General features: G+C 43.6%; 1 protein-coding gene across 1 annotated transcript in view; it reads left to right on the top strand.

Annotated features, from left to right (window-relative positions):
- Positions 1–15,848, top strand: part of LOC138259921 (uncharacterized) — a 676,397-nt gene extending 660,549 nt beyond the window's left edge. The window contains exons 8-9 of the mRNA XM_069207908.1: positions 9,324–9,500; positions 15,660–15,848. Of these exons, the coding sequence (XP_069064009.1) occupies positions 9,324–9,500; positions 15,660–15,848 (366 nt within the window). The remainder of the gene's footprint in view (positions 1–9,323; positions 9,501–15,659) is intronic.
- Positions 15,849–16,164: the final 316 nt, after the last annotated feature.

Genomic DNA, 16,164 nt, shown 5'->3' with positions numbered 1-16,164 from the left:
TGTGGAATGCAGAGCTGAGGTCCATGAAGACAAGTTAAAGACACCCACACTTGATGTAAAAATATGTACTAATCATAAGGTGGACATTCAGGCACTGATCTGTGGTTCCCAGCCCATGTCTAAACCCTTACTGTGCTGTTTTTAATATGCCCTTCTCAGTTGCCCAGCTCTCCAGATGGTCCAACAGGATTCTGCACATCACTTTTACCGTTTAATTGATAGGTAATATCGGGCAATAGCACCAGGGATTCCCCTATCCCCTTTTTTACAAATCAGGATATGATGACTGCACTCGACCAGGACTTGGGTGGGCCACAGGCAATTGCGCTACACAGCACGTTTGCTAGGTGTAAGGAAATGCCTCCTTGGCATGGTTACCCCCTGACTTTTTGCCTTTGCTGATGCCAAGTTATGATTTGAAAGTGTGCTGAGGCCTGCTAACCAGGCCCCAGCACCAGTGTTCTTTCACTAAACTGTACCTTTGTCTCCACATTTGGCACAACCCTGGCACCCAGGTAAGTGCCTTGTAACTGGTACCCCTGGTACCAAGGGCCCTGATGCCAGGAAAGGTCTCTAAGGGCTGCAGCATGTCTTATGCCACCCTAGGGACCCCTCACTCAGCACAGACACACTGCTTGCCAGCTTGTGTGTGCTGGTGGAGAGAAAATCACTAAGTCGACATGGCACTCCCCTCAGGGTGCCATGCCAACCTCACACTGCCTGTGGCCCCCTGAAAACATACCTGACTTCCAGTGTGGGCTGACTAGTTTTGCCAGCCTGCCACACACCAGACGTTGCTGGCCACATGGGGGGAGTGCCTTTGTCACTCTGTGGCCAGGAACAAAGCCTGTACTGGGTGGAGGTGCTTCTCACCTCCCCCTGCAGGAACTGTAACACCTGGCGGTGAGCCTCGAAGGCTCACCCCCTTTGTTACAGCACCACAGGGCATCCCAGCTAGTGGAGATGCCCGCCCCTCCGGCCACTGCCCCCACTTTTGGCGGCAAGGCTGGAGGAGATAATGAGAAAAACAAGGAGGAGTCACTCCCCAGTCAGGACAGCCCCTAAGGTGTCCTGAGCTGAGGTGACTCTGACTTTTAGAAATCCTCCATCTTGCAGATGGAGGATTCCCCCAATAGGATTAGGGATGTGCCCCCCTCCCCACAGGGAGGAGGCACAAAGAGGGTGTAGCCACCCTCAGGGCTAGTAGCCTCCCAGACCTAAACATACCCCTAAATTGAGTATTTAGGGGCCCCCAGAACCGAGGAAGATAGATTCCTGCAACCTGACGACGAAGATGGACTGCTGACCTGAAGCCCTGCAGAGAAGACGGAGACAACAACTGCTTTGGCCCCAGCCCTACCAGCCTGTCTCCCCACTTCAAGAAAAACTGCAACAGAGACGCATCCCCAAGGGTCCAGCGACCTCTGAAGCCTCAGAGGACTACCCTGCATCTAAAAGGACCAAGAAGCTCCTGAGAACAGCGGCCCTGTTCAACAGACCTGCAACTTTGCAACAAAGAAGCAACTTTTAAAGACCACACGTTTCCCACTGGAAGCGTGAGACTTTCCACTCTGCACCCGACGCCCCCGGCTCGACCTGCGGAAAACCAACACTACAGGGAGGACTCCCCGGCGACTGCGAGCCCGTGAGTAGCCAGAGTTGACCTCCCTGAGCCCCCACAGCGACGCCTGCAGAAGAAATCCAGAGGCTCCCCCTGACCGCGACTGCCTGCTTCAAGGAACCCGACGCCTGGAAACCACACTGCACCTGCAGCCCCCAGGACCTGAAGGAACCGAACTCCAGTGTAGGAGCGACCCACAGGCGACCCTCTGCCTAGCCCAGGTGGTGGCTACCCCGAGGAGCCCCCCCTGTGCCTGCCTGCATCGCTGAAGAGACCCCCGGGTCTCCCAATTGAATCCTATTGAAAACCTGACGCCTGTTTGCACTCTGCACCTGGCCGCCCCAGTGCCGCTGAGGGTGTACTTTCTGTGCCTGCTTGTGTCCCCCCAGCCCCGTCCCCAGTGCCGTACAAAACCCCCCTGGTCTGCCCTCTGAAGTCGCAGGTACTTACCTGCTGGCAGACTGGAACCGGGGCACCCCTATTTCCATTGAAGCCTATGTGTTTTGGGCACCACTTTGACCTCTGCACCTGACCGGCCCTGAGCTGCTGGTGTGGTAACTTTGGGGTTGCCTTGAACCCCCAACAGTGGGCTACCTTGGACCCAACTTTGGACCCTGTAAGTGTTTTACTTACCTGTGAACTTAAAAATTACTTACCACCCCCAGGAACTGTTGATTTTTGCAGTGTCCACTTTTAAAATAGCTTATTGCCATTTTAGCCAAAACTGTACATGCTATTGTGATAATTCAAAGTTCCTAAGATACCTGAGTGAAATACCTTTCATTTAAAGTATTGTTTGTAAATCTTGAACCTGTGGTTCTTAAAATAAACTAAGAAAAGATATTCTTCTATATAAAAACCTATTGGCCTGTAATTGTCTTTGAGTGTGTGTTCCTCATTTATTGCCTGTGTGTACAACAAATACTTAACACTACCCTTTGATAAGCATACTGCTCGCCCACACTACCACAAAATAGAGCATTAGAATTATCTCTTTTTGCCACTATCTTACCTCTAAGGTGAACCCTTGGACTCTGTGCACACTATTTCTTACTTTGAAATAGTATATACAGAGCCAACTTCCTACACTAGGATACCAAGATTATTCTTAAAGAGATCGATTGGTACCCCATCCAGGTCTGGGGCTTTGTTGCTTGAGCATTGTTTCAATGCCAAGATGACTTCCTTTAATTAGATTGCCAGATGATATTCTTCCCCTGTTGGGGGACTATGAACTGCTATTATAGTAGATCTCATTTCCCACATATTTGGGTTTGAAGGCCCTCTTTAAGTGTGCCACCTATGTAGAAGACTGTATAGACACATCAGTTCTAGCATTGTGCCCATTTACAAGGTAAGCCGAAATCACTACTTTCCAAAACAAAGATACATCTTTAGTGACACTTGCCTTCTCTAAGTGTTTCCATGCCTCCTTTCTTATTTCCTTTCTTGCCCTGCTCATGGCATTGTAGTGGTGTCTGCAGTGTTTTATTTCCTCGTGTTCTCTAGGTCTCTTTTTCAAGGTTCCTATCTGAGAGCTTAGTTCGAACAATTTCTTTATCCTCACTTCGGTATGCAGCAGTACAGCTATTAGCAGATCCAAACCACTTTTGCATATTTCAATATATGCATCCAGTATGTCTATTGGATTAGCATCATGTTCAGAGCATATCATGAAATGATCCATACATTTTAAGACATAAGCTCTCACCATTTCACCTGTATCAGTGTTTGCCCACTTACTGCAAACACTCCTATTCTTAGTGTACTCAATTGGATGGTTATTGTAGTTATGTAGAGTTGGCAGCTGGCCCAGGGTCAGGTTTAAAGCTAAGAGGTTGTGATCACTCAGGGTACAGTGGCGGATAGCAAAATCTGATACTTTCTCCCTCCACTCTTTTGATAAAGCAATAAAATTAATTAAACTCCCACCGCCCTTTCCAGTAAACGTCACTTAAGTTGCGACTGCCTCCTCAGCCAGATCTACTGCAAGGCCAAGGTTCTGCCTCACCATCATTCTATTCAATGCATCACCAGAAGGATTATGTTGAAAATGTATCCCATAGGCCACATACTGCATTAGTAGAAATGGGGCAGAGGTGGCAATTGAAGTCCCAGCTTCATATTAAAACATAGTCCTGCTTTATCCACCCCCCCCTTATCCCGCCTAGTATTTTAAGCGTGGAATCCAATGAATCCACTATTGCTGGGTTTCTGCAATTAAAATTGCTGTGATAAAAGTTGATCACAATTATAAGTGATTGTGCTGCAAAGAATAGACAGATTTACCTGGAAATAAGGTGATTCTGAAAAGGTTTTAGTTATTAGTTATCTTACAAGACAGTGTAACATTGAATAAAGTTAAAAGACCACCGCTGTTAAAACTGTATACAGAAGATATGGCTGGTGACGTTAGAGTAAAAGCTGTTGATATGCTGATTTATGCAAGACCACACCTCCTGTAGACAGACAACTTGGTGTTCATTAATCAAATAGACCAAGTTAACATCAGTCATTTTATTTGCGATTCCAGCTATATTCCAGAAAATAATTTTCATGTCCTGCACAGTTGGGGAAGTAAACATACCATAAATTGAGGAGATATCTAATAGTTTTTGCTGAGCGAAGTGTTGCAGTACATTGCATGCCGAATTACTAGGGAATCCAAGTATCATGTTGTTGGATTTGGGGTTAGTGGATTGCTTCCTGATAGCAGTATCCATCAATATATCAGTGGTACTGGGCAGATTGGTACTGTGCCTAGATCCATTGCTTATGCTTAGGTCCTTATGGTTCCATTTGGCCCATGCATCGCTGAGGTGTAGAGATTTTAATGCCACTGCCCGTGGTCAATTTTATTCATGCATTGAGAATTGTCCTGGCAATCAACCTCTGTAATAATTGAAAAACGGTTGTATGTTGAAAGAGCAGATGATAGGGCGGGTGACTTAGACGCTGAAGAACTCATTAGAACGACATTAAGCAGACCAACAAAATATGGCCTATAAAAGTAGCTCAAGGGTACCGCCTGTATGTTATATTTAGTACAAGCCGCTCTAGACATACAGTGCAGTACAAAGCCAGTCAGTTTTGCATCTTGAATGTTTATTACTATACAACCTCCTTCTTCCCTCTGGGGGCTGTTTCCTATTTATTAGACTTTCCATACCATGATGAAACCATTATATATGGCATTACAACTAGCAGTCACCAACATTGAACACAGCCAGTGAGTGATCACATTTTTTACTTGGGACTCATCCTCAAGTTTATCTGGCTGAAGCACTGGTACATTTTTTTTTTTAGTGTAATAACAAGGGGGTGGCTTCTGGAGGCAGCTGTAAGATAGTAGTAAATGTAGTTACAAAGGAATCATTGGCTTTCCTACTCATTATACTGTCAGAGGATAAAGGTATCACTTCTGGTTGCTGAGATGAAACATGATGGTCAAAAGAGTGATGGCTTTTCAGTTGCGACCTTGCTTGCTTCTTCCTTGAGAGCCTGTAGGCATTTCAAAACGTTACTTGGTTTTGAATGCATATTGTAGATTTCCTGGGCACATTTTCCTAGTGTGCTCTGCTGATTTGAGGGGGTAGTTGCGCCAAGATCCCTGTAAGTGTCAGTTCTATGGCCTTAGATCTTTTCTTACCCATTGTGTAGCACAGGAAGCAGGGTCTTTGGCAGTGATGGCACCACGCACTTTTACGATGAGGGGCCAAGAGGGGTGGCCCAGCCTCAGTCAGACACAGACAAGCACAGATGGGCCCGCCCTCGACCCAGGCACAGCCCTCACACGTTCCGCTCCCTGGGAGGTGAAGAAGCACCTCATAGCGCTGCAGCGGCGGGAAGAACAACAGGCAGCCCTTCCTCCTCGTGGCGGCTCAGGGTACTAGAACAGAGGCCCTGCAGCAGTCTGGCACCGTGGGAGGTGAAGAAGCGCTTTATAGCGCTGTGCCAGCGGCAAGAATGGGCAGCACCTCCTCCTCTTGGCAGCTTAAGATTCCCATCAGTAATAGTTATGTGTTTAAAGTATAACTTTTGATGTAATACAAAACATTTGCTTTGGCAAACGGTGTGATGAGAATAACAGTATTACTGATGGTAATAACTGTTAGTGTTTTTTGTTATACAACCGATCTTCAAGACTAACCCTTGACTGTTAAGATGTGTACTGGCATAAAATAAAATACCAAAAATATGATACTTTTCTTCAGTGAGCTGATAATAGTGGATTACTGAAGGATGAGGGAGACAAAAGTTGCCCACTAGTTCCCAAGGCTCATTACAACTGACCTGGTTTCCAGCATCTGCAAGATGGCCAAGTGTGGGTTTTCCCAAATATCAGTCACCTGTCTATGTTGGATTTACAGATGTGGCTCAGAAGAACCAATCTTCATCATGGATCCTGTTAGAATCCTGCGTGGCTGGGTAGTTCTCAACACAGGTGTCAAATGCCTGTGACTTGATCCTGGAATTACAAGAAAACAAGTGAATGTGGTGGCCAGAAGTTGACATTGTTTTTGTTGTGTTCAAGAGAATTCAGAGTTGCCAGAGTCTGCTGAGCTTTACAGCTCAAATTGTAGGGAAAGCATGTTTGATCTATGCAGCATCACAACAGCATACGTTAACGATCAGGGGGCATACTTTCTTAAGCATTTGCAGTTCTGATAGCAGTGATTTCGGGATGGTCAGAGCTCAGTGTAAAGTCACAAATAATAGTTCAGATCAAAAGAGTGAACACTGAAGAAGTAGACTTTCTTAGCACAGCGTGCTTCCCATCCCAGGTTTTTAGAATATCACATCAAGTTTTGGATTGCATTGTTTGGTAGGATCAATACTTTGGCAATTACCTGGTGACTTGGCATCTTTACCTTCCTTCACCCTTGTTTTCAAAGCATTAACAAAGAGGAATCATTTCTCCTGCTGAGACTACTAGCCAAAGATCTAGGTTTTATACTAGGGCCCACTGGATCCCACCTTGATTCTCTTATTTTGTCACAGATGTAGCAGGCACAGCATTATCTGCTATGTTGGTGTTAGTCACACTTTAATTTAGCCCACAGCATATGGTACATAAAACGGCAAGTAGGTGAGCCCTCTCCAGCCATTGTCTTGTGGGTAGAGTTAGTTCAATTTTGTATCAATTCAGTATTTGGCTTGTTAGGTAGCCGGGTTGACAGCATTTTATCTGCTTACTGTCCGATTCTTCCCCCTAAGGGACAGCTACTAATATTAATCCTTTAACATTTGCCTAAAACGCCCTCTTAGTGAACGTCTGGCTGCTGCTCCTAGAGTGTCCAATGCCTGCTGTCCTTGGCCTCCTGAGTGTTTTACTGCTGCTAACAGTAATCCTGACCACTGCTGTGGCCCACCCTTCTTGTGAATGCTACACTGCTGCTCACAGTGATACCCGTTCCTGCTGTATCCTATCCTGCTTGTTATCATGGTCCACAGTGGTCTTTGCTTATTCTCTGCCCTTCCTATGATTCAAGGCCTCTAATGATCATTACCTCAAGGGATAGATTGCATTGTGCCCTAGTGGCAGGATATGATGCAAAGATGGGCTGATACTCTACCCAGTGGCTGACGGATAACTTTGCGCCCAAATGCAACAGACAGCCACCCCAACAAAAGCCTGTGATGCAGTGAACACACCGAATCCACAAGAGAACAGGTAAGAGGCTTTATTAAGCGAACAACTCAAACGCGGTGCTCTCTCTCCCGAGGTCAGCAAGCAACTGCCCAGGGAGAGAACACCGTGAACCACATTCCATCATAACATTCACATCCTGATGCAGGCTTGTCTCAAGACCTACATCACGGAGGATCCTCGAGACACATTACAACACCTGTCTTATCCAAATATGATCGTTTCCTCTCTTCATATTGTTACACTTTTGGGCGTTTTCTGTCCCTTGCGGTAGGCCGACGTGCACATGTGGGGTACAGTTTTATTTAGAGAAATGTCGGATGGCAGAATGGTAAGAAATGTATTTTCCATTGAATTTCTCCATATTTTTGGCTTCCAATTGTAAGTGCACAACAATACGACTACGCATGAAGCATTGTTCTTTTGTGTAAAACTGCAAACAAGAAAAAATGATTTCCAATTGCTTAAATTGCGAAATCAAGTCCTGGCTATTTCATTTCTCTGTATTGTATTGGGTAAATCACTTAATTGTGCCTCTTTTACTTCAGTGAAACTTTGGAAGCTCTAAATGTAATAGGTGTACTTTTTAAAATATAATCACTCATATATGTTTTGATTGACTATCATTTTTATCCCTGTACTTATATTGACCGTTTAGATCATGCATATCACACAATAAAACGTTTACATTGAAGGAAGGACTCGGTAAATGGTTTTTTTAAACGATTTTTAATTGAACATACTTCACGATAAACTGTGCCACACACTGATGCCATAGCAGTGCCACAATTATTTCCATTCCTATATAAAAAGACCATATGTTATCTAAAGAATACCAATCCCATATTTGACAAATTAATGAATGTATTAATAATGAACCACATGTGATGCCAAAAGCCCTATAAATCAACTACAATACAAAACTAACATAACCTTTGGGCTAGAGAGTTAACTACAAATGCATAGGTCCAAGTCTATTTTTTAGTCAGCAGGATTCTATAGGAGAGTGGTCATTATTTTATACACTGTTAGTATAGCTGGGGAATAGGAGGCAGACATAACACAACCTGGTAATATCCAGGTAAGTGGAAACCTAAATAAGCACAGCAAACCTCATTGTTCATTGTCTTGGATGGGGATTATCTTCACACACAGCCCACCTGTTGAGTTCCTTCTGCCACTTACATATGTCAGGACCTCCCCGTAGCTTTTCCAAGTAATGGAGAGCTGACGTCTAGCCAGTATGAGCACCAGATTTATATAATACTCAAAGAATTGGAAACTATGGACCTCGGTGAGAAATGACCCAAAAAACACATCACATGGGTATTTAAAGTATTCCAGTCTGTAGAGCAAATGAATAGATTATTGAGTATTTTCTGGCAACAATTAGTATAAAGTGCAGCTCCAGACCAAATAGTAAAAATCGACCCCTCCTCACTGCACCTAGGACCCCCAGCATGTGCATCTGGAAGTATATGATTGATCATCATCGGAATAATGTAGATCCTGTGCCAATATTAAAATTGGATTAGCTTAAATGTGGAGTTTCTCGATACAATAGGGGATTTTTTCAATATATTATTCCAATCACCGTCAATCAAATGTGTACCTTAATCCTCGGACCATTTATCATGCAGCACAGTTCACCCTTTGAATGTGCTATAAGTGATCCATATAGAAGGGTTACTTCCCTGGCCTTGCTGTCTTAAGTGTAGATCTTTCAGAATTGGAGTTACGAATTTTTAAACTGAAAAATAGTACCTAAAATATCAAAGCTCCAACCATGGGTATCTAGTTGCACAAGATCGGGGCAGAGTCAAAAGTTAAGGCCAACCACAATGGAGCACGGTTTGATACACAAGGTGGATTGGGCATGGACTCAGCTTACCTTCAGACTTAAAAGAAATATTGAAGACAAGTTCCTGAAAGGGTAATGTTCAGCGGAGAAAGGCAGCCGGTGGTGTCTGAGGAGAAGTTGTTGTTCTGGGAGCAACTAGATGAAGTTGTGGTGAAGATTTCTATGTTTGGACTTTGTCGCTCTTTTGGAAGGTGAAAATCTCCAGCAGGATGAAGCTTCAAACTGTAGCTGACAAGGAATCAATAGAGCTTGATTCCCTTCCTGAAAGATCCTGTAGAACAGGATTTGCTGCTATGAAGAACAATGTAGCAGGAACTGCCAACAAGTCAAGCAGACTGGCGCTGCACCTTGGGCGGAACGGTGAGCAGGTAGGTCCCAATCTCCTGTCAACATACAGGCCACCTTTTGGTGGAAAACATTCTTAATCTCTTGTTTCAGGTTACATTTAGCACCACTCGTAAGGGTCCAGGACTGGTTGGGCAACACTTGAAGGGCAAGACTCACTTCAGGCAAGGTCCAGATGCAGGGTTCAAGGTTGTTGGAGGTTGCCCCTGTAGCTCACACAGGACACCAGCCAACTATCCCTTGGAGTCAATCTGGTAGTCCTGGGATTAAGCAGCAGTGAAGCCCTCTGGGGGTACGAAGCAGTCTTCAAAGCACTATGGCAGTCCTCTAGTAGCAGCAGGGCAGTCCTCTGAAATACAGGGCAGTCCTTGGGGGTTCCCCACAGGTCAAAGAGTGAACTGAATAGTGGTCTGAGGGTCCAGTATTTATGCCTGGTGCCAGCCTTTAAAGTGGGAGAAACCTCTAGGCTATCCCCCATCTGGTTCTGGAAACTGTCTTCCTTCCCCTGCCTATGCTACAATTAGCCTAGGGTGACATTAAGCAGGTGTCAAGTTCCTTTGTGAGTGTGCTGGAGCCCTTTGAAATCTTAGTGGGACAGGTAATAGCCCTACCACACCCATCCTGACAAGGTGACCCACCCTGCCAACACCTCACCCCCTTTTGTCTCACTGTCTGAGAGGCATCTACAGAGGCAGTTGCCAGCTATTCATAGTTATGTGACCCATGACACAGGCCGCAGGCACCAAATGGTTGGGGCAAGAACATGCCAACTTCTCAAAAGTGTCATTTTCAGAATTGTGACTTAAAATCTGACTTCACCATTAAGGAATATTTTAAATTACTATTCTTGTGATACCAAACATGCTATTTCTACCTGTTCAGATTCAAAAGTTAGCATTTATTAATGAGGTAACCCATTTTATTATAAGGGAGAGATAGGCCTCACAATAGTGAAAAACAAATTTGGGACTTTTTCACCACTAGGTCATATACAACTTTGAAGTATATGCCTTTTGGGCTATTTAGGGCCTATCATAGGGGTTATGTATGTGTATTAAAAGGGCGGAGTACACCTGGCTATAGGGTGATTTTGCAGGTCACGTTAGCAGTTTAAAACTGCACATAGGCTGCAGTGGCAGTTTTCAGACATTTTAAAAGGCTAATTTTAAGTGAGTGGCACAAGAAGTTCAGCCCCTGCAGTAGCATTTAATTTACAGGCCCTTGTTACTTGCGGTGTGGCACTTTACTAGGGACTTCTAAGTAAAATAAATGTGCCAGTTGGGTGAAAGCCAATGTTACCATTTTTTAAGGAGTGAGCACAACTACTTTAGCACTGGTTAGCAGTGGTAGAGTACACAGAATCCTAAAGCCAACAAAACAGTAGGTGATAAGGTAAAGTGTTGGGGGAAGACCACACCAAAGGTTGTTGGCTCTAATAACTAATAATTCCTGAACCTTAAAACCCTCTTACTACCCACTTAGCACTACCATTCCCTGCAGCCTAAAAACCCTTCCTACCATATAATGCTGCCTTTTCCTGAACCCTAAAAATGCATTACTTCACCTAAACTCTACCCTTCCCCGAACCCTAAAAACACCTTATTTCCCCTAAAAACTTTAACAACTCTTTACTACCCCTTAGCAATAGCCACCCCTTGAAACTTGAAAAGCCCTTGACACTACCCTGAAGCCCAAAGCCCCTTACTACCCCTTAACACTACCCATGCTTAATCCCTAAAAAAAACCTTAAGCCCCTATACAGTGAGTTGAAAATGTAAAGTGTTATAAGTTAGCATGATGTAATTGTAGGTTTATTGCAAAAAATGCTTTGTGGTGTGTGGTTTTGGATTTGTTGTAAGAGTGCAATACTGGTACAATTATTTACACGATTTGATTATTGTTTGTACCTCCGCAAACACTCAGAGTTTGAGATGAGGTTTGGTATACTTTTAGATTTCGATTGTTTTCTAAATATATATTTTTATGAATAAGTAATGTATTGTCTTCATCAGTGCATTTGTTTTGTATCTTTTCCCAGAAACCTGAGGAAAAAGTAGACAACATTTTGCAAGAAAGTGACCACTGACTGTTTTGAAACTTAACCCGTTGTGCTGTGGAGACTGAAGAACTGTTGTTAATTGCTCTCCTCAATGCTTTGAAACTAATGAGCTCATTCTACTTTTGACTGTTGTAAAGCATATCAACATATAGGTAATTTACTCGGTCTCTACATGATCTCGAGTTGTGTTCCTTCACTTGCCATCCTAGTTTATTGTATTCCTGTTTGTTGCCAAGTGAAAACATACGATAACAGGTGGATCGTATTTCGCCTTTCTGAATGAGTCAAGGACTATCCCGAATGAAGAACCGATGTTTTTTTCTGTTTTTTTTTATTTATTGTATTATTTATTGTTATTATATACACCTCTTTCTTTCTTGGGGCTAAACACTGGAGGTGACTTTTGTGAAACAGTTCTTCTGTTATCTTTCTTACTCACCTTTTACAAAACGTTTTTGTATTTAAATCAGTCCAAGTGTTTGGTTAACATATTACATTTTCACCATGTGAGGTTGATTACCATGGAAGTTTGCACTTAAAAGCAGCTGTTTCAAGTTACTGTGCTTGTTGTTTTGTTATTAAAAACTTATTTTTCTAATAAATATGAGCATCGAGGTTCCTTCCCTCTTCTTTGGTTGTGTGTTACTTATTTCGTGGCCATGGTACAATTGGTAAGTGGGTGCCCCTGCTCACACTGATGTGTCAATTCACATGCATATATTCTTCCTGCTAATTCCATGCATTATGTGCAGCCATGCCAAGCGTCACTTATCTGCATTTACAATTGCGTAAATGAGTTAGTTACTGCGCTTAAATGTTTTGTAACAGTTTAGAGCTCCACAGATCGCTTGCGGTAAATGTGCTTGCATGTAAATTATTTTGAAGCACGGAAAAGAGACGGACTCAAACAATGTAGCTTTTAGTTGCTGCTGCCATATCTAGGATGAGCAGGTTCGAGAACAGGTCAACTGTTGGAGTAATTCTGCGTCATAGCCATGACCTGCTATTGTGTGGTTGGTACGCTGCAGTACCTTCATGCTCTGCTGCGTGATTCGGCAAAACAGGCCTGGTTGTCTGACGCAGTTGGCAGTGCATCCTGACCACTAAACTCGTGGTAGTCATCTGAGTTGCTGAGTGCTCACAGATGCCAACTCATCACTCTCATTGGACAACGTTTAAGTGTTCAGTGTAGTCTGTTGCTTTTGGAACCTGGACTGACACCTTTCCTCAGCAGGCACGTCAACACCACACCTGTGAGCAGGAAGTAGAAGTCGAAGGAGACTTATACGCGGAACACAAGTCACTGTGGCGCCAGGGATATCTATGCTGGGGGTATCGCTTTGCGTTACTCCACTGGACCCAGCTGTGTACGTTACTATTCACCCACTTTACTAAACCCTTGATTGCACTGCATACTGCTGGTTCATCTATCTCTGTGACCTAAACTCACTGCCCACTAGAACTATGCCAGCAGCCAAAATGGGGTGGATAATACTGCTGAGGGGCAGTGCTAGTAATGCAGGAAAGACAGAGGACAGCTTTGTTTCTACACTAGACTTTTCACTGTATTGCACCTTATGACTGCTCCCACTGCGGCACCATTAGTTCAGTTAGGCAGTAGGCCATCGAGAATAAGGATTACTGGGCCTGAGCCAAGTTTTCTTTGCACACAACAGCCACATGGATACCAAGCGCCACAACTTTGTGTAATAGTTGAAGTAGTATTGCCCCCACCACGCCTTATAACCTTCAAATATTTAGACTGTTTTTGTGGAACAGTTTTAAAGTTTACCTTTGTGTGAATCGTAAACAATGTGTAGTATGCATTTTCACATATGTTTTTACATCTATATACTGCAGGGACGTTCCTCCGAGATGGAGGTGGAGTGTTGCCTCACTGGCTAAGGGCCAGCAGCAGAAAAATAAATTGATATTTGAAAACCGTTTTATTTTTCTGCTGCTGGCAAAGCCAGCAGGTGCAGGGAGGGGCGGGGCTGGGCCACAAGAGGTGGGAGGGTGGATTAGGAATTGTGTGCACTAAGTGCGCATGTGTGTTTGGACGGCCTAAGAGGCCCATCCAAACATATCTGCTGTTCGGTTTCTCTTGCCCGGCTCCGGACTGGAGAAATTGCACAGGCCCCAGGGTTGTGTCTGAGTGGGAGTCACTGCCGCTCAGCCCAATCTTGACCCTGCTTACATGCTCTGTTTAACATATAAGTAGCGCCAGGATTACTGGGGAGCCTCTTCTGGAGTCCCAGCAAATGCTGGGACACCAGAACATGAAAGGAGGACGAGCGAGGCGGCAGGAGAGGACGGCGGCAGCAACAAACAGTATGTTTTAAAAACAATTTATTTAATTTGCCCCGTCCCCTCTGCCCCTCCCCTTGATATGTGCAGCAGTCACTGCTGATACTGATATAGTATAATTGCTCTTCAAATTAATTTCTAGTTATTTATTGAACTGTGTTTATTAATGTGTTATAGTTATGCCACATAAATGTGTAAAACACCATCTTGAAGAACATGGATGCCATTTGTTTCTCCCCCGTGCTCCACTCCTCCCTCACACATCTGCTGGGGTCATAGTTTATTTTCATTGTTGTATTGTTTTGTTCATGATAATCTTGCAGCAGCACAATGGAACATTTGTTACCACATCTTCTTTTCTACACCGGACCTGTTCACTTGAAGAAAGTCTTATTGTCATTGTTTTGTGTTTTCTCAAACATTTCCAGATGACATTAACTTAGGAGGTGTTGAATAAGCATTAAGGGAATGGGTTTGTGGTTAGATACTAAGGCAATGTGAGTTTTTCTATGTGCTCTGATATGCTGAAGAAATTACACATTTGCTCACACCCTGATGAAACTGCAGACATTTTGATTTAATATGCAAGAATTGTGTATATAGACCCTTTGCTTTTGGGGGTGAGCCAGAAGATGTTCCTGTTCTACATTGGATGCTCCCCACTTTCATTCTGATTTTGCTGCTAATTGGGACTTAGAATATTTGCTGACTTAGGCATACTCTGTATACAACTTTGCACTTGAAAGCCGTAATGGCAATGACTCTGTACAACCTATTTTAGAATTTTTGTACTAATACCCTTTAACATTTCATTAATCTATTAATCAGTTATTGAGTGAATCCTTTAATTTAATGAATTGTTGTACTCTGCTTATTTCATTTTTGGGAGGTGCCTTAATGTTTGGACTCATTGCCTCATGGAATTGATTTTTAACACCATCTCCAGGCCAGTAAGGTTGGGAGGTTTGATTCGGGTATATTTTCGTGGTGTGTAAATTGAGGGGTACCATTTTGCTCCCACAAATTTTGGTATCAGAGGATTGTTGCATGTTAAAGAGCACCTCCTTATGATAAGTTCGTTGAGAAAAGGATTTTGTAATTGGTTTCCTCATACTCTGGGAGATCACACTGTGATTGGTCAGTAAGCTGGAGAGCAATGCCTGGATTGGTAAGACATCACCACCAAGCTGCCCTGTTGTTAGCTGATGGCTGACATAGCTATGCTGTGATTCGTTGAGCTTTGACACAGCTGCGCTGAGATTGGTTGTTGGTTAGTTTGTTTTATGTGGGTTTTTTTTAGATTCTTTTGAGCAAAAACGAGTGCTGTGTTGATAAAATGTAAAGTTTCTGTTGTACCCTCCACTGAGGGTCAGAAAGTATCTGCTGAGGAAACACATGCATACAAAAAGGTGACTGACATTGGGCTTTATACATGTACCTCGATTTCTGAATAGCAGGAATACACCACTTTTGATTAAAATTTTTGTTTCCTTTAGGAGGGTCCTTTTAACAATCGAAAATCAGATTTTCTAAAACAAACTATGAATGACAGAAAGCTGTTACCAAAACCTTCACTTTGAGATACTAAACAAATAAGATCGAATGGCTACAGAAAAAGAGGGAAAGAAAATGACAAATCAAGTGAAGTGCTCACTTAGACAATGGCTACAAAATAAATAGGATGGTCAGAAAAATTTGCTAGAGGAAGGATACAATGGAACAAGTCAAAGGGACCCATAACAAGAAGAAATCCAGTGAGGGGAAAAACCAAATCATGACTCAGATGAGGATTTGTTTTTTTAATGATCTTTTACAGTTTAGATCTCCTCCATATACTGAGAGGGTACAGGGACTTGGAAGTGATAATGATCGTAGTGGAGTCCCAGATGTGGGTGCAGGTGGAGATAGTACAGTGATTCAAACAGAGTTAACAGCTACATCTGTGGTTTTGGGTACAATAGCAAGTGCCTCACCTGAGACAACAATATCTGATGGAGACTTCTAGTTGCAGATTCTTAGAATTTCCCCCAGGCATCAGACTGGATCCAGAGATTTTTCTTCGAGCAGTACTTTTGCGTGCCGTCAGATTGCGTGGGTCGACTCTGCGTCAGTCGTTGGTGTCATGGTCGCTGTGATGACGAAGCCATCGTATATAGGCACCACCCCGGCACGCTGATGTTCTTTTCTTTCTGAGCCAGCCTACACGCAGATACAGAGAGAGCCACCCTCAGCTGTTTTTTGACGGACTTTGACTGTTTTGTCGACATTTTTGACCACTGTTGGTGCGTCGAGGATGTCACGGAAGACCAGGTTCAAACCAT

Source organism: Pleurodeles waltl, chromosome 2_1 (genome assembly GCF_031143425.1).
Source record: "Pleurodeles waltl isolate 20211129_DDA chromosome 2_1, aPleWal1.hap1.20221129, whole genome shotgun sequence".
Lineage (NCBI taxonomy): Eukaryota > Metazoa > Chordata > Amphibia > Caudata > Salamandridae > Pleurodeles > Pleurodeles waltl.
Note: the sequence above shows the minus strand (reverse complement) of the source record. Positions and strands in the feature narration are given on the sequence as shown.